The sequence below is a fragment of the Staurois parvus genome, unplaced genomic scaffold, assembly GCF_062004578.1.
Source record: "Staurois parvus isolate SC_StPar_1 unplaced genomic scaffold, SC_StPar_1.0 ptg000358l, whole genome shotgun sequence".
Taxonomy (NCBI): Eukaryota; Metazoa; Chordata; class Amphibia; order Anura; family Ranidae; genus Staurois; species Staurois parvus.
The window spans coordinates 3,894,604-3,911,840 of record NW_028318154.1 but is presented as its reverse complement, the minus strand read 5'-3'; the positions used below and the strand labels follow the sequence as shown (position 1 = coordinate 3,911,840).

General features: G+C 40.5%; 1 protein-coding gene across 4 annotated transcripts in view; it reads left to right on the top strand.

Annotated features, from left to right (window-relative positions):
• AP3S1 (adaptor related protein complex 3 subunit sigma 1) overlaps positions 1 to 17,237 on the top strand; it is a 78,705-nt gene that overhangs the window by 31,927 nt on the left and 29,541 nt on the right. For all 4 annotated transcript variants that reach the window (XM_089684835.1, XM_089684838.1, XM_089684836.1 and 1 more), the window contains exon 4: positions 12,722 to 12,793. In XM_089684835.1, coding sequence (XP_089540961.1) covers positions 12,722 to 12,793 — 72 coding nt within the window. The remainder of the gene's footprint in view (positions 1 to 12,721; positions 12,794 to 17,237) is intronic.

Sequence of the window (17,237 nt, the reverse complement as noted above, 5' to 3'; positions counted from 1 at the left end):
ATAGATCAAAAGCTTCTATGTGTGCCCCCTCCAGTCCATATTAACTATTTTAAGGTGATACCTTTTATGCTGTCCTGTACAAGGAATGTGCCATAGTTTTATAGGAAACGGAATGTGCATTCTTGAGGATTCATGATTTACAAGTATTCTTCATTAGGGGAAACCTGCATAGAGAGAATATGGAAGCAGCCATTGCACCTCTATCCTGGAGATCTAGTGGCTTCATCATAGACCCATAACTAGTCTGCAGACCAGGAGTTGGCTATAATGTGACTTCTGCACTCTTGTTCAGGAGTGAAACTCAGAACTGCAGCCAGAGGTAGCCAGCGAGCTAGTATTCATAGGAGTTCAGCAATGGAAGCCCTAGTATAGCTTTGAAAAGTATTAAAGTTTAACTAAAAGCAAAACTTTTTTTAGCTTTGGATAGAGTAGAGAGGGATTAGAACACCTGTCCGTTTTTATTGCTGCCTGTGCCCTCATTAGGGAGATTCACCCTCTTTTTGTCCTGGTTACCATTATCGGTGAAAGTGAAAATTACAAATACTGGGTTGAAATCAGAACACTAATAATAGAAGAAATCTTCCAATGGGGGCACTAGTTCTGGTGACCACTGTGGCACCCCGGGTCTCCTCGTTTTGGAGGGGTCACCCCAATGGGACACAGAGGGACAAAAACTCCCTTCTATCTATCCAAAATGAAGAAAAAAAGTTTTGCCTTTTTTTCTGTGTTTTTGTTTCCTAGTGGCTGCAGAATTTCTTCTGCTTTCATCCGTTAACACGTTAAAAATGCAAAGACTGGTTAATCATAAACAATAACCAGCCAGCTTGTAACCTATGGTTAGTCTAAGCACTTATCTCTGGATCCAATTTAATAAATTAGCTTCAGTTTTCTTTTTAGGTCTGTTGCACATGGGAGTGAAGGAAGGCTGTTTTTTACTGATCTGAAATGAGATGCATTGTTGTCTATGGGACATTGCACACAGCTGAGTAAAGATCCGTAATACAGCATTGAGTACAGAGCAATAAAAAAAAGATAATTTTTCATTCGAGTGCATTCATTTACTCGTGTTTTACTTTTTTGTGGCCCCTTGCACACCAGCATCATAATTTACTGATGTTTGGAGCAGGGCCCTCGAACCCCTCGTGTATTGAATCCTACTGTCTCATGTACTGTCTCCCGTTATAATGTACAGCGCTGAGCAAACTGTTGGCGCTTTATAAATCCTGTATTATAATAATAATGTTTACTCTATGTGCAAGGGGCCACAGTACTGGCAATGAGGATTTTTTTTTTTTTAACAGAAGGCAATGAAGAATTTTACTTGTCTATACTCTTCTAAATGCTTACACACCTTTGCACGCCTATAATCAGTATTACTCAGGTCTTTGCACACAGTTTTTGGCTCCTTATACATGGGCGTCACAACTAAACATCAGTAAATTATGATGACCGTGTGCAAGGGGTCTTAGTGTGCTGAATTTCTTGATGTATAGTGTAACCTCGCGTTGTCTGTGTACTACACTGCAGACCCACGTGGAAGAAAAATATATTTGAAATATATTTTTTAAATATTCTTCCCAAATATATTGCCATATATTTGAAATGTGACAATTTTGGCCATATTTCTCTCTCTCTCTCTGTGTATGTATGTGTGTGTATATGTATGTATATATGTATGTGTGTGTATATATATATATATATATATATATATATATATATATATATATTGCATGTTGAAATGCGTTTTTATTACAAACTATATGAAAAATATTTTAAAAAATGCATTTCAAATATACTGTGTCTTTAAATATACAAATCTACATTTCTGGAATGCATTTACAAATCTATGTAAACATATATGTTAAAATGACTTTTTTATATGTAAAAAAAAAAATCTTTAGAATATATTTAAACAAAAATATTTTAAAAAATATATTTTTAAATATTAAATATTTTCTTCAGATTTTTTTAACATATAAAAAAGTAATTTTAACATATATTTTTACAAAAATTTGTAAATGCATTCCAAAAATGTAGATTTGTACTTTTAAAGACATACAGTATATTTGAAATGTATTTTTAAACATATTTTTCACATATTTTATAATAAAAACACATTTCAACATACAGTGTGTATGTATGTGTATGTGTGTATGTATGTATGTGTGTATATGTATATATATATATATATATATATATATATATATATATATATACATATATATATATATATATAATATAATTTTTTAAATATATTGAATATGCCCAAAATTGTAGCATTTCAAATATATGGCAATATATTTGGGAAGAATTTCTTAAAATATATTTTTCTTTCATATGGGGAGTGGCTGGATGACTGCCTTTTTGGACATGCCACGGGGCTGAATTCCAGGAAGCAGACCACAGAAAAAGCAATGCAGTTACAAGAAATAAAGAAAAATAAAACTAAGAAAAAAATGCTGGGTGAAATCTGGGCATTACAGCTGTTTTCATGCAAGATTGTGCCGTACTGCACACAGTAATTAAAAAGTGGTTTTCTCAGGCAAGTTAATAAATTACTGGCATTAATGTTTTACATTTAATTAAATATATTGAAACAAGGACTGCACTGCACAGTTATTAGAGAAGGGCCACAATATCCTTCAATGGAAAGTATTCTTGCTCAAGACATTTTCTTCTCCATCGAGAGACTAGTTGGACACTTCTAAAATTGGATGAACTGCTGCATCATACTGATGGGCAAGTGGCAACTCTGCAACCAGTGATATGCTGTGCTATCTCTTAAACTGTATGTCAAGACAGAAACTTTTTCCCAATTTTGGATAGAGTGAAGAAGAATTAGAACATCTGTTGGGTGTTTACTGATATCTTTAGATTTACCCTCTCTTCCTGTCCAACTGACAATAATTTCATCAGACATGAAGTGAAGGAAATACCTGTAACGGGCACATACAGAAAAAAGACTGCCACTAGGTCTAGCCTTCTCCTACTCTACTACAGAATAACATTTTTATTTCTGTGAAGCTCTTGGGATGTTCCTCTCACTTTCTGTCTGAAAGCCCAGATAGTGGTAAATACCTGAAACCAAAAAAAGGTTTTGGCTATACATCTTTAAAAGAAATCTTCAATGCCACTGCTGAACACTAAAAATGCTAGCTGTTTGGTTGTTACTATTCTCTTGTAACTACATTAGTTGCTTCTTTACATTAGCCTGGTGTTCAGTTTTCTAGGACCCTCCTGTGCAGTCTAATTGAACCAGCTACCATCTTCCTTGAAATTACATTGCAGATGCTGTTGCTTTTGGAAGTGTGTTTTGAGTTGTGGTGAACGTTTAGTGGAACCCACTGCACAACTCCATCACCCTTCTGGGTCCAGCAGCCTCACAGAGTAGACTTCTGAAAGGATACAAATCAGATCGTTAAAGCAAAGACCTCCTGGGAAATTAAAAGTGAACTTGTTGCAGAAGCTAGCATGCCTGCAAAGGAGGACCTTGCAACTTCCTTGCCTGTCTACAACAGGTCTCTGACCTGCAAAGTAGAGGCCTAATGGGATTAAATGCTACAGGGGATGAATGCATTCATGGAGAAACTTGTATATCCTGTCAGTAGTAGTGTGCACATAGGTGAAAAACTAATATAAACATGTTACAGGCTCATTCAAGAGATAAAAACTGAATAAGCAGGTGCTACTTTCAGTGAAAACCATGTGTCAAAAGAACCAGTAGATCCAGACATATAGGCAGCTGTAGTCCTATGGAATCTCAATAATAATATATACTAGGTTGGCTGTGTTCTCCCTGTTGGTCCTTTTTTTACTGTATTGGCCAGCCTGTGTGACAACTAGAAAGGCTCAGGAATGCCATAGATTAAGCCATTTTCTTTCCTTCCACCCTGGGTGGAGGGAAAGAAAGTTTTTTGATTCTCCCATAAACACTGTCAGTGGTGTTGGGGAAATCCCTCTTGAGAGGTCTGTTGTGCTCTACCAGCAGGGAGCCTTCCCTTCTGGCAGAATACAATGATAGATTAATATTGCCAGCTATAGCTTCAGGAAAACCCAATAGACTGGTTGTACACAAGTCGATCAATAGATCAACTTGTGTACAGCCAGGGTTCCCATACATGGATAGAAATTAGGCCAGTCCCTGCTGAACCAGCCGAATTTCAGTCCATGTATGGCCGGCTTTGGATAGAGTTGCTAGGCCCAGGTCTTGTTATGACTTTCCTTATCCCATGCTGAGTTTGAAATGTTCAGACTTGAGTTTAGGTGTGCGTAAAGTAAACTATTCATTTTTAGAAAAAAGGATTGTATTATGAGAGAAAATCATTCCCGTAACCCTAAACTACTGCCAATATGCCTGTAACTACCCATTTGCAGGCGGATTTGTGTACAGGAGCTGCTATCAGTCTTGTCTTTTACAAAAAAAAAAAGAGGCCTGCTTTTTTGGAAGATCTCTTAATGTTAGGAAAACACTTTCCATTAATGTTCACTGGCACTTTCTGATTAAATCCTTCACATTTCCCTCCAGTGTAAAACCGGATGGCAATTTTCTGCCCACTGCAGGGCTAGCTTTCAGAAAAAATCTGTAGCTCTAAGAGGATATTGTGGTTGAAATCTTTGATAAGGATGGGAAATGTGTCATTTAGTACTTCAATACACAGTTTTCAGGTGCTGAAAACAAAATCCTCAAAGGTTATGAGAAATCTTTTTTTTTTTTTTTATTTCTTTTTTTAACGTTTTGATCAGCTTATGTTTACCCAGAGTTTTCAGTAAGTGCACTAGTTCACACTAGATAAAGTTTTTATTGTATTTTGCTGTGTGAAGTTTGAGGTCTGCATTTTTACTTGATTTAACCTAGATCATTTCTTGTAAGCATGCACCAGTACAAAGCAATGCCAGGTTTCATGAGATTAGGAGAGAGGAATCTTCCGAGAGACTACTAAAGTGGATCTATAAAAATTCAGCTCCTAGGTAGATCTTGGGGCCTGGGTACTTCTGTACCTACAGTCCATTGGCTGTATATCTGCAGGTTGTGATTGCTCTTCTTGGGAGGTTTACAGTGAGATTTGGTGATGCCACTAACTTGCTGCTTACTTTTCCCCTTGCTGGTGGATCTGACTTGAAGAAGTAAAGCTCTGCCCCGAGCAACATGGCTGCCTCCACACGTAGGCATAGTGCAGAACAAGGCATGGTAAGTAATGGGGAACGACTAGTTGCAAGAAGACAACATGCATTGCTAGTGACTAGTCCTTTGCCTTTTTGGGCACAGGTTCTAGAGCAGTGTTTCTCAACTTTTTTTCAGTCAAGGCACCCTTTACAATTATGTATAATCTCAAGGCACCCTTTAAACTGCATAATCTTGAGGCACTTCATTCTTAAATGTAAAATAACTATTCACATAGTTTTACATAATGCAGCAACATCCACATGCACAGGACACCCAACGTTAGAGGTGATTTATTCTTCCAAAGCAAAAATACATTCGCACACGGGTACTGACTTAGTATTCCAGCATTTCTCCCTCAGTTTCTCTCCCTCACTCATCTTATGTGACCCTTGTGCTGAAAGAGAGGGGCAAGCAAGGATGCTGTGCAGATGCCCAATGTCCTCCTTATCAAGTGATGATGTCACTGGTTTTTAGGATGCCAGCAGCTAGAAGGACATTAAAGTGAACTATGAAAACTTGGGGCTTTGTGTACTAAAAGGCAGGCTTGATCCACCTGCTGGCTTGTATATCATTTTTGGCCAATTTTTAGGCATTTTTCCAAAGCACCCCTGAAGAACCATGGAGGAACCCCAGAGTGCCTTGGCACCCTGATTGAAAAAAGCTGTTCTAGAGTTCAGTTTCTCTTTTAAATCTTTTTTTAGTATGTTTTTTGTTTTTGGAAATTTTTTAAAAAGCTACTTGCCAAGTGACTAAATCGGGGTCCCAATTTACTTGTCCCTCATGACAATCTACTTGTTCTGATAAAAGAAAAAAAATAATTTTAACCAAAACAGTATTTAAATCTGAGGTGCTTTTAGGAATGTCTGCGGCTTTTAAAAACAAAAGGGGCTTTATGGTTACTTAACCTTTTAATGTTTTTAACATTGAGCTGTTTATCTCCTGCTCACCTCCCTGCCTGTCTCCAGCACTGCACCCGGGGGACTAGCCAGAAAGGGAGAGACCTTGCAGTGTGATGAGCACTGATTGGGTGCTCGTCGGGAAAGGGGCGTGTCAGGCTCTCTTAACGTAAGTAAATAGGGCGCCAAAAAACTTTTTTTTTTCCTTCAGGCTATCCTCGTGCATGGAAGCACTTGGGTGCTCAAGCGCATGCTGAGCAGTCAAATCAAGCTTCGGTGTCCACTCCGTTAAAAGATAAGTTCACTTTAACCACTAGCCTACAGGGCACTTGTACCCCCTTCATGCCCAGGCCAATTTCCAGCTCTCAGTGCTGTTGCACTTTGAATGACAATTACGCAGTCATGCAACACTGTACCCATATGAAATTTTTATCATTTTTTTTTGGTGACAGAGCTTTATTTTGGTGGTATTTAATCACCTCTAGGTTTTCATTTTTTCTTAAACCAAAAACCACTGAAGAAAATTTTTGGGAAAAAAAAAGTTTTTTCTTAGATTTTGTTATAAAATTTTGTAAATGGGTGATTTTTCTCCTTCACTGATGTGTGCTAATGTGGCTGCACTGATGGGCACTGATAGGCTGCACTGATGGACACTGATGGGTGGCACTGATGGACACTGATGAGGTGGCATTGACAGGCGGCACTGATGGGCATTGACAGGCGGCACTGATGGGCATTGACAGGCGGCACTGATGGGCATTGACAGGCGGCACTGATGGGCAGCACTGATAGGTGGCACTGATGGGCAGCACTGATAGGTGGCACTGATGGGCAGCACTGATAGGTGGCACTGATGGGCAGCACTGATAGGTGGCACTGATGGGCAGCACTGATAGGTGGCACTGATGGGCAGCACTGATAGGTGGCACTGATGGGCAGCACTGATAGGTGGCACTGATAGGTGGCACTGACTGGTACTGATGGGTGACACTGAAAGGCAGCTCAGATGGGCACTATGTGGCATTAATGGGCACTGGCAGGTGGCATGGATGAGCACTGGCAGCTGGCACTGATGGACACTGACAGGTGGCACAGCTGGGACTGCACAGATCATCAGGGTACACTGATCATCAGTGCTCTGATTATCTGTGTACATGTCCCCTCCAAGGAATGCCGATTATCGGCTCTCCTCTCCTCATGAGCTGTCAATGTGACAGCTTGTGAGGAGAGAAATGCCGATAACAGTCATTTCCTTGTTTACATGCGATCAGCTGTGATTGGACACAGCTGATCACATGGCCGAGCCGACATATTCATCTCTTTCCGTTGATTGCTGATCCGCTGTGTCCGAGGGACACAGTGCACCGCCGATCGCCGCGCTGTGCGCTTAGAATGGCAGGACGTCATATGACGTCCTCCCAGAACGAGAGAACCGCCTTGCGTCCGTCATTTTACTATATGGCGGGCGTGAGGCGGTTAAAACAAAGAACAAGTGCATATTTTTTTGCAGGTTAAAAAAAAGTAAATACTTGTTTTACCAAATATTTTTAACTGACTGAAGTTTTGGCTTACAGTGGTGGAATGAATGAATGACCTCTGTATTGAAAAATTTAAACAAAAAATTAACAAAGCTTGTCCTTCTATAGTGTGTACTCTCTTCTATCCAAAACACCTTGTGTGATCGGTCTCATTCCTCTCCTATTTGCATGAGTCACTTGTGGACACCAGTCAATTCCGGGAAACAGGCTCATCCCCCTCCAGCATACAGCAAGTGATTGACAACCTCAGGTGTGCATGTTTTCCTGTGAGACTGTGTAGAGGGGTGTGTCCATTCTCTTCCCTCAGATGTCAGATTACACTCAGTTCTCTGCTGTGTGCTGTGCAGTATGTGACATCAGATCCCTGCCCCCTGCCTGCTGGAGCTGAGAAAAGCTATCTAAATTCTGTACTTTGAATGCCTGTAGAGGACACAGGACTGCAGATAAACAGGGAATCTTATGTAAAAGGATTTGTTCATCTCTGGGTATCATCTGAGGCCAGTCACTCCACTGAGTATATATAAGGGTTTACAACCACTTGAAAATGCTGCTTGTGCTGTACAAAGTTGTGTTACTGCATTGGAACCTCTAATTTCTCCATGCTGGATTATTTTCTTTCATTACGTATTGAACACTCTCAGCAAAGTGACATTAACACATTGAATAGAAGCCTTGTCTGAAATATTGTACACTTCACATCACTGATAAACTGCCATTCATCACCTCATATTTGTTGGTTGCGTTTTGTCCCGTTTCACATCTGCTCTTAATCAAATTTGGATCACATTTGTATGTAATGATACATTTAATTCCAAGCACATGATATATCTATTATGCTTTCAGAACATGTGATTAATCACATAGATTGTTTTCGTTTAGCTCACATTGGTAATAAAATCCCCAGTGAACACAATTAACAGAACAGCAGACTTTTCTTTTCGAATATCTTATAAATTATATTCTAAAGCCTAAAAACATCACCAATATGTCTTCATCTTGTGTATTAGAGCGTTGGTCCTGCCTCCATCTGTTCTAATCTTTCAAGAAAGGTAGGAGTTTGTGCTTTAACTGAATGGAGCTGTGTTTTTGACCAGTGTGAAGGCTCCATGTGGTTAATGCACTTCCATTGTTACATTGGATCACAATATGTTGTGCAGGCATCTCTTGACATTTTGTATGTAAACATAAATTGTGTTGTAACTGTTTTAAATTCCTTTGATATTCCCCTTGGAATGATATCATTGGGTTCATGGAGAGTTTGCATACCCAGGGAACCTCCTCTGTACTGGGCTGAGAGTGAGGAAATCCTATTGTTGTCTTAAATCTGTCACTTTAGAGTTATTTGGAAGAAACATTGTCAAATAAATTATGGGAAAGCAGTGATTGCTGGGCGGTGCCTTTCTTTATATAATATATTGCTGCTTGGTTATGATCTTTAAAACTGAACTTTGTAGAGATATAAAAGGAAAAACACTAGTCAATGCAGTTTGTTTAATAATGAAAAAAAAATAACCCTTACACTACCACAGGCCAGGTTCCATAAAGAACTTTAGCTGAGAAGGCATTTTTTTTATCATACCTAATTATTTTTTAATATCAATTGTTTGTGTGGCGTTGCCTACAGTTTGTAGTAAAATAGTGGCTTTCTGTCCATCTGTTTTGTGTGTGTTCACTGATGTATTCCAGCGCCCTCCTTAAAACCAAAAATGGTTGTCAGCAATCAAAGTCCACACAGCCACACTGTTTTTAAATTGTGACAGTGGGTGCAAGAAGAGGATCCCCCACCTGCTGTCACAATTAGAGGTTGTTTAAACGGTCTTCAAAACGTTGGGCACGTTTTTTTTTTAAACTACTCTGCCAATCAAAGCACCTGTCACTAAATAAAATAGCTCACAGTTCTGTTTACACATTGCTTTTGCTTCAAAAAATATACCACATGTCACTTTAGTGGCGCTTTAAAGCATCTTCAAAGCCTCCATGGGTGTTTTGGAGGTATTGCATTTATGAGATATCAACACACACACCGGGCATCTGCTAAGCTTCATTAAAACTTCAAAAAAACATCACCGAAGCATTGTAGAAACTTCATTGAAGCGCCGCAAAAGCATCCAAAACACATCAAATGACAGATCATCATTTCACTACTGGGAAGTGTCACTCTCCCAGGCAGCAGTGTGATTTTCACACCCCCACCTAGCAATGATTTGTTTTTTGAAGGCATCAGGGGTCTATGTCGTCCCCTTCTATATACATTCCTTGCTCACTCGGCACCTCGTGTCTGCACAGAATTAAGCACTTCTGGGTTTAGTCACCACAAGGATCATTGAACACGGTTACAATCATCTCTACTTGGCCATCCTGAAGAAGTAGGCAATGATGACTAAGTGCAGTGACGCCAGGTAGATCTGCAACCAGAGCCCGTATCATTTGGAAGCCAGAAACAGCAGGCAGACAATAGTAAATATTTTAGAAGGCCTATGTGCAGAGGGGACACTTTTTTTTGTTTTTTTTGTATTGAATCCTATAAATCAAGGGTCCCCTTCATTACGCCCTCATCATATCACGACTCGACTACTACAACTCCCTCCTCACTGGCCTGCCTCACCGCTGGCTATCCCCGCTTCAGTCGATCCTGAATACGGCTGCCAGACTCATTCACGTTTCCAACCGCTCTGTCTCCGCCACCCCCCTCTGCCAATCCCTCCACTGGCTTCCGATTGCGCAACGGATCAAATTCAGAATCCGTCCACCATACTGCCCCGTACTACATCACTGACCTAATATCCAAGTACCGCCCAGCACGCACACTCCGCTCCTCACAAGACCTCCTTCTCTCTAGTTCCCTGGTCTCCTCCTCCTGTGCCCGCCTCCATGACGTCACCCATCCTCTGGAACTCCCTGCCCCAACCCATCAGATTATCACCTACTCTCCTCTCCTTTAGGCGCACCCTGAAAACCCACCTCTTCAGGGAAGCCTACCCCACCCCCTGCTAACTTGCCGACCTCCTCCACTCTTCCTACCACTCCATCCCCCACAGCTATCTCATCCTGTGCCACCATCCCCCTCCTAGATTGTAAGCTCGAAAGAGCAGGGCCCTCAATCCCCTCATGTTTTGCATTGTATTGGTATTGTTCTGTCACATGTTCTGCCCCCCTCTGTAATGTACAGCGGTGAGTGAACTATTGGCGCTTTATAAATACTGAATAATAATTACAATTCTGTATTGTGTGCATCAATCCCTACGCCCCCATAGCATGAGTGTTACTCCACCAGTCACTTACCTGCAGCCTATAAAAAACATCTCAGGGACCTGTCTGCAGTGTATGTGCATTACCCCTCAGTGATGAGTATGCATTGTGTGTACATTACTCCCCAGTGTCATGTCCCCAGCATATATGTATATGCTTAGCAACCAATCCTCAGCCCATATACATTATCTCATCAGCACCAAGTGACCACCATGTAAACTGATCCCAGCTCATGCAGGGTGACCCCTCCACACTTACAGCAGATAGAGGGAGGTAGTTACACAACATATGTAGTGGTATGCCTGTTAGCGTTAACCCCTTAACGCCGGTCCCCCCCAGCCCTTTATGGGGTTTCTGATGCCATGATGCATGGCGGAGTTTATGATTATGTGACCACTGTAATTGGCTGTGACATGATTGGAAAGCTCCGAATTGCTACTTAGGCTCCAGTAACTGTGCCAGAAGCGCTCAGGGCACGCACTCTTGGCACAGGTTTGTTAACATTTTGGTTCACAAATATTCAGCATCCAGGCCCACCCGCTGAGAGGCCGTATATTTGCATACTCTCAGCATGAACAGGTTAATAGCTGAGTTAAAGTGACTTTCGTCATTTATTGTCTAGAATTGCTGTGTAACTTCCCCCATGCACACCATCCATGCAATTTCTGTATGCCAACCCAGCTGAAAAGGCATACGCTCAGGAGCAGATAAAGACATTGGTAGTTCCCCGAACTTTTGTGGAGAGTGAACTGGGCAGGCAAAAACCATTACGTAAAAAAGCAGCGTTACCAGGTTTAATAGAGGTTATTCATGCTGAGTTTGAATTTGGAGAACTGTTAAGGTAAGTACATTTATCCTTATAGTTGCTCACACAAAATAAAAAAAATTAAGAATAAACACATTTTAAAAATATTCTTCTCATTTCAATCCTGTTTTGTAACTGCTTACATTGGAACTTTGCCAAAGTGTAAGATATAGCCATATTTGTTTACATATGTGTAATACTGTGCATTCAGATACCATTGAATAAGTCTTAATTTTAAAGTATAACTAAAGGCAATTTTAGTTTTTTTTTTTTTGTTTGTTTTTTAAGTTAGTTTTGGAGTAAGTGAAGAGGGATTTGAACACCTATTAGGTTTTAATTGCCTTGTTAGGGACAGTTCACACTATAGAAACGCAGTGCACATGCATTCCGGATGCATTTTTTACGCATTCCAGTGCGTTTTTTGTGAACTCCAATTTTTTTCCCTCTCTTTTTCTTCAATTTAAATAGGGACACATGCGTTCCAATGCTGTTTTGGTGCGTTCCAGTGCGGTTTTTATGCATTTTAGTGCGTTCCAGTACAGTTCTGTGCATAAAAAATGCAGCATGTTCTACTTTTTTTTTTTTTTTCTGCAACTGGAATGCACTAGAACTGCAAGCGCTGATGTGAACTATGACATTGACAACCATATAACCTACTCTCTGTGTGTTTTGGATGCAGAAAAGAAGCAACTGAAACACGATCTCCTTGGGGAGATTCACCCTCTCTTTGTCCTGTTTACCATTATCATTGAAAGTAAAGGTAACAAAAATCCCAAATTGTGGTTTGTCCCCAGAAAAGTCATTTTCATGGATTTCCTCTCACTTCCAGTTTTGGCTATGAGAGAGAAAGTGAAGGTAAATCTCTCCTCAATGAGATACAGGTGGCAAAGAAAAGTGACTGGGGTTGCAGCCCTCCCTTACTCTATCAAAAATGGGGGGTGTGGAGTTTTGCCTGTAGTTCTACTCTAAGTAGCAATATAAAGCAGTAACTAAGTGGTAAGCTGTGTAGGAACTTTATTCATTTCATATAATTTCAGCAGATTTATCAGATCCCATTTTTGTTTTCCAGGTATTTGTGGAAACCTTGGACAAATGTTTTGAGAACGTCTGTGAGCTTGATTTAATTTTCCATGTAGATAAGGTAATGTAACTGACTATATTTCATTGTAATGGATTATCTTTAACTGCTTCCTGCCCAGGCCATTTTAAAATTACACCCAAGCAGGAGCCCTTTTGTTCTGGGAGGATGTTATGACGTTCTCCCCAGAACATGACTCGCGTGGGTCCCGTGTGCCACACTCCACGCGATCTGTCACCCGGTGTGTTCACCTGATACAGCGGATGACTGCTCAGTATACCGGCCTGCTACCGGTACCATGTAATCACTGTGACAAATCACAGCAAATCACATAACAATTCTAAACAATGAATGGCTTTGATTCATGCCATTCATTGTGTACAATTGTGTTGCTAGCTGGGATTGGTCACAGTGATCACATGGTACTGATGGTGCCAATCACAGCCCAGCTGTACCATGTGATTAGCTGTGGTTAATCACAACAATATACACTGAATGAATCTATTTCAGTCGGTAAAAATGCTTGCTTATAGCAGTGATATTCATTGCTATAAGCAATCATAGTGTGTCAGAAAAAAAATAAATCCTGATCGCTTGCCCACAGTAGTACAGTATTACTATGGTAGCAATGTATTGCTCTGGTCACAGTAGGTGGGGGGAAAACAAAGAATAAAAAAATTGGGGAAAAAAAAGTAATACAAAAATGTTTTTGTTTTGCTGTCACCAGTCAGTATACCTGCTCATCGCCATACCAGTTATATTATTATTATTACATAGGATTTATATAGTGCCAACAGTTTGCTCAGCTCACAATATATGATGACTCTGTACAGCACTGGTGACAATATGTGGGGGAAAAAAAATTAATTTCTTTTCCAAAAAAATTACACCTTCAAAAAAATGTGCCATGCCTGTTACCCCTGGTTCACATATTCGCATTCCTGCGGGCCACGTTTTGCGCAGGCACGAGAGCCCATTCATTTGAATGGACTCCCGTGCCCCGGGACATGCAGGGAAGAAGTCCTTGCACTTCTTCTGAAAATGCAGCCCACATGGGAACCTTGGTTCCCAGTGCGGTTGCGATTTCCAGTGTGGCCTGCCTGCCATTAGAATTATTCTGTGTGGGTGGTGTGAACCTAGCCTTACTAGATACCTTGGGCTAGCTACTTTTTTTTTTTTTTTTTTTTTAAGGGTTGTTTGGGGGATATTTGCACTGTTCTGGCATGTTAGGCATAAGATCGGCCATCAATACAACAGGATTGATCAATTTTCATATATATACAGTCATGGCCACAAATATTTGCACCCCTGCATTTCTGTCAGATAATGCACCACTTTGCCCAGAAAATTGATGCAATTACAAATGTTTAGGCATTCTCATGTTTATTTCTTTTGTTTGTATTGGTATGACACTGAAAATTGGAGAAACAAAAAGCCAAATCTGACACATTTCACGCAAAACTCCAAAAATTAAGTATACAAAATTATTGGCACCTTCTCAAACTTGTCTGAAATAATTGAATTCCAAGTTTGTGATACTCCTGTAATTAAACTCACCTGTATCAATAACAGGTGCTGACAATATAGAAATCACACTGGCAACCAAAAAGACTTTAGTATTAAAGGTAAAACATATAAGATTTCTGCATTCCACAAATGTTCCTCAGAATTCGTGGTGTACGGTTTGGCATGCCCTGCGGTCTTTACTATGTGGGTAGAACCATTCGCACCCTACAAAAACGTTTTGGGGAGTGCTGCCTCATTGAAAACTGCATTGATAAACATAACATCCCCGACATTTTTAGAACAACATGATAAATCTACTAAAGTCTGGGTAATTGAAGCCATGCCCACTGACCTTCCCAGAGCTGAGAGATTCCAGCGCCTATGTCGCAGGGAGACCTATTGGATTTATGTACTGGATGTACTATCACCCGGGGGGGGGGGGTTGAGTGAGGATTTGAAGATTCACACCATTCTATAGAACTGTTGGTATGTATGTATGTGTGTGTGTATGTGTATGCATACATACCATACATACACCATATAAATATATATATATATATATATATATATATATATATATGTGTCTTTTGCCTTTTTCACATACTCCTTGTTTTACATACTTGTTTCTATATATTTATTTTTTATAATCCCCATTGGTGTTGAATGGACTCATGTGTCTATCTATTTATTTATCCATTCATCCACCATGGTTCTTACATTATTTGCATATCCCCTTTATCATCTATTTATTGTAATTATCATACATGTCTCATGTCATTTATAATTTGATATTTACTATTGAGTTTGCTCAGTGACCATCATGTAGTCCTGTGGCAACTTATCAATGTCAGGTGGAAACCCGTGTATTCATTTCTCCTCTCCCTTCCCTCCCTCCTCATTTCCCCAATTCCCTCCCTTCATTTCCCTATATAATTTTTATTTTATTTATATTATATAATTTTTTTAAATTTTTTTCATTCGTTATTTTTTTACTAATATCAGTACTCCCCATATAGTCCCGCTTTGTTTTTTTTCCCTTTCCCCTTTTTTCTCCCCCTCCATTTCCCATCTTGTCACCATGATACTTTCTTCTTTTCCACATTATTTTTGGTCTTCAGGAGGCATGTTCCATCGTCTCCCCAGGCCGCTCCTTCCCCGCCCTTCTACCCTATTTAATTGGCTCTTACCTTGCCTGGGTATCGGTCTTGAAGGAAGAGTTCTGTGCATGCTCGAAACACGTTGCCGCTCCACACCCAGATCATTTCCGGTTTGTGTTCCTCTGGATAGCGTGCACTCCAGTGGTCCTGGAAGAGCGGCTTGACATCTCAGCCCAAGCTCCCCCTGCAGCTGCTGGCCGGCACAGCGGGTCCCTGCTCAGTGGAGAGAGCCCCGCACCATGATGGATAACTTAGAGCCTGTTTTTACTTTAAGTGTTTTTAACCGTTCTTGTTAAAGTGAACCTGGACATACTGCACTTAGAAGCACCGTCCTGTCTCATCTTTCTTTATGTATAGAGTTTGCTTCAACCCTCAGAAGTGCTGCCCAGTGCCTGTGTTCCAGTTTACCACCTATCACCGGCTGTCATCCATCCACAGCATCTTCCACTGATGCGCCCTGCAAATACCTCCTATGAGAATGCATAAACATTTGTAATTGCAACAGTTTTCTTGTGAAATGGTGCATTATCTGACAGAAATTCAGGGTTGCCAATATTTTTGGCCATGACTGTATACAGTCAGGTCCATAAATATTGGGACATCAACACAATTCTAACATTTTTGGTTCTATACACCACCACAATGGATTTGAAATGAAACAAACAAGATGTGCTTTAACTGCAGACTGTCAGCTTTAATTTGAGGTTATTTACATCCAAATCAGGTGAGTGGTGTAGGAATTACAACAGCTTGCATATGTGCCTCCCACTTGTTAAGGGACCAAATGTAATGGGACAATTGGCTTCTCAGTTGTTCCATGGCCAGGTGTGTGTTATTCCCTCATTATCCCAAATACAATGAGCAGATAAAAGGTCCAGAGTTCATTTCAAGTGTGCTTTTTGCATTGGGAATCTCTTGCTGTCAACTCTCCAGATGAGATCCAAAGAGCTGTCACTATCAGTGAAGCAAGCCATCATTAGGCTGAAAAAACAAAACACACCCATCAGAGAGATCGCAAAAACATTCGGCGTGGCCAAAACAACTATTTGGAACATTCTTAAAAAGAAGGAACGCACCGGTGAGCTCAGCAACACCAAAAGACCCGGGAGACCACGGAAAACAACTGTGGTGGATGACCGAATAATTCTTTCCCTGGTGAAGAAAACACCCTTCACAACAGTTGGCCAGATCAAGAACACTCTCCAGGAGGTAGGTGTATGTGTGTCAAAGTCAACAATCAAGAGAAGACTTCACCAGAGTGAATACAGAGGGTTCACCACAAGATGTAAACCATTGGTGAGCCTCAAAAACAGGAAGGCTAGATTAGAGTTTGCCAAACGACATCTAAAAAAGCCTTCACAGTTCTGGAACAACATCCTATGGACAGATGAGACCAAGATCAACTTGTACCAGAGTGATGGGAAGAGAAGAGTATGGAGAAGGAAAGGAACTGCTCATGATCCTAAGCATACCACCTCATCAGTGAAGCATGGTGGTGGTAGTGTCATGGCGTGGGCATGTATGGCTGCCAATGGAACTGGTTCTCTTGTATTTATTGATGATGTGACTGCTGACAAAAGCAGCAGGATGAATTCTGAAGTGTTTCGGGCAATATTATCTGCTCATATTCAGCCAAATGCTTCAGAACTCATTGGATGCCGCTTCACAGTGCAGATGGACAATGACCCAAAGCATACTGCAAAAGCAACCAAAGAGTTTTTTAAGGGAAAGGAGTGGAATGTTATGCAATGGCCAAGTCAATCACCTGACCTGAATCCGATTGAGCATGCATTTTACTTGCTGAAGACAAAACTGAAGGGAAAATGCCCCAAGAACAAGCAGGA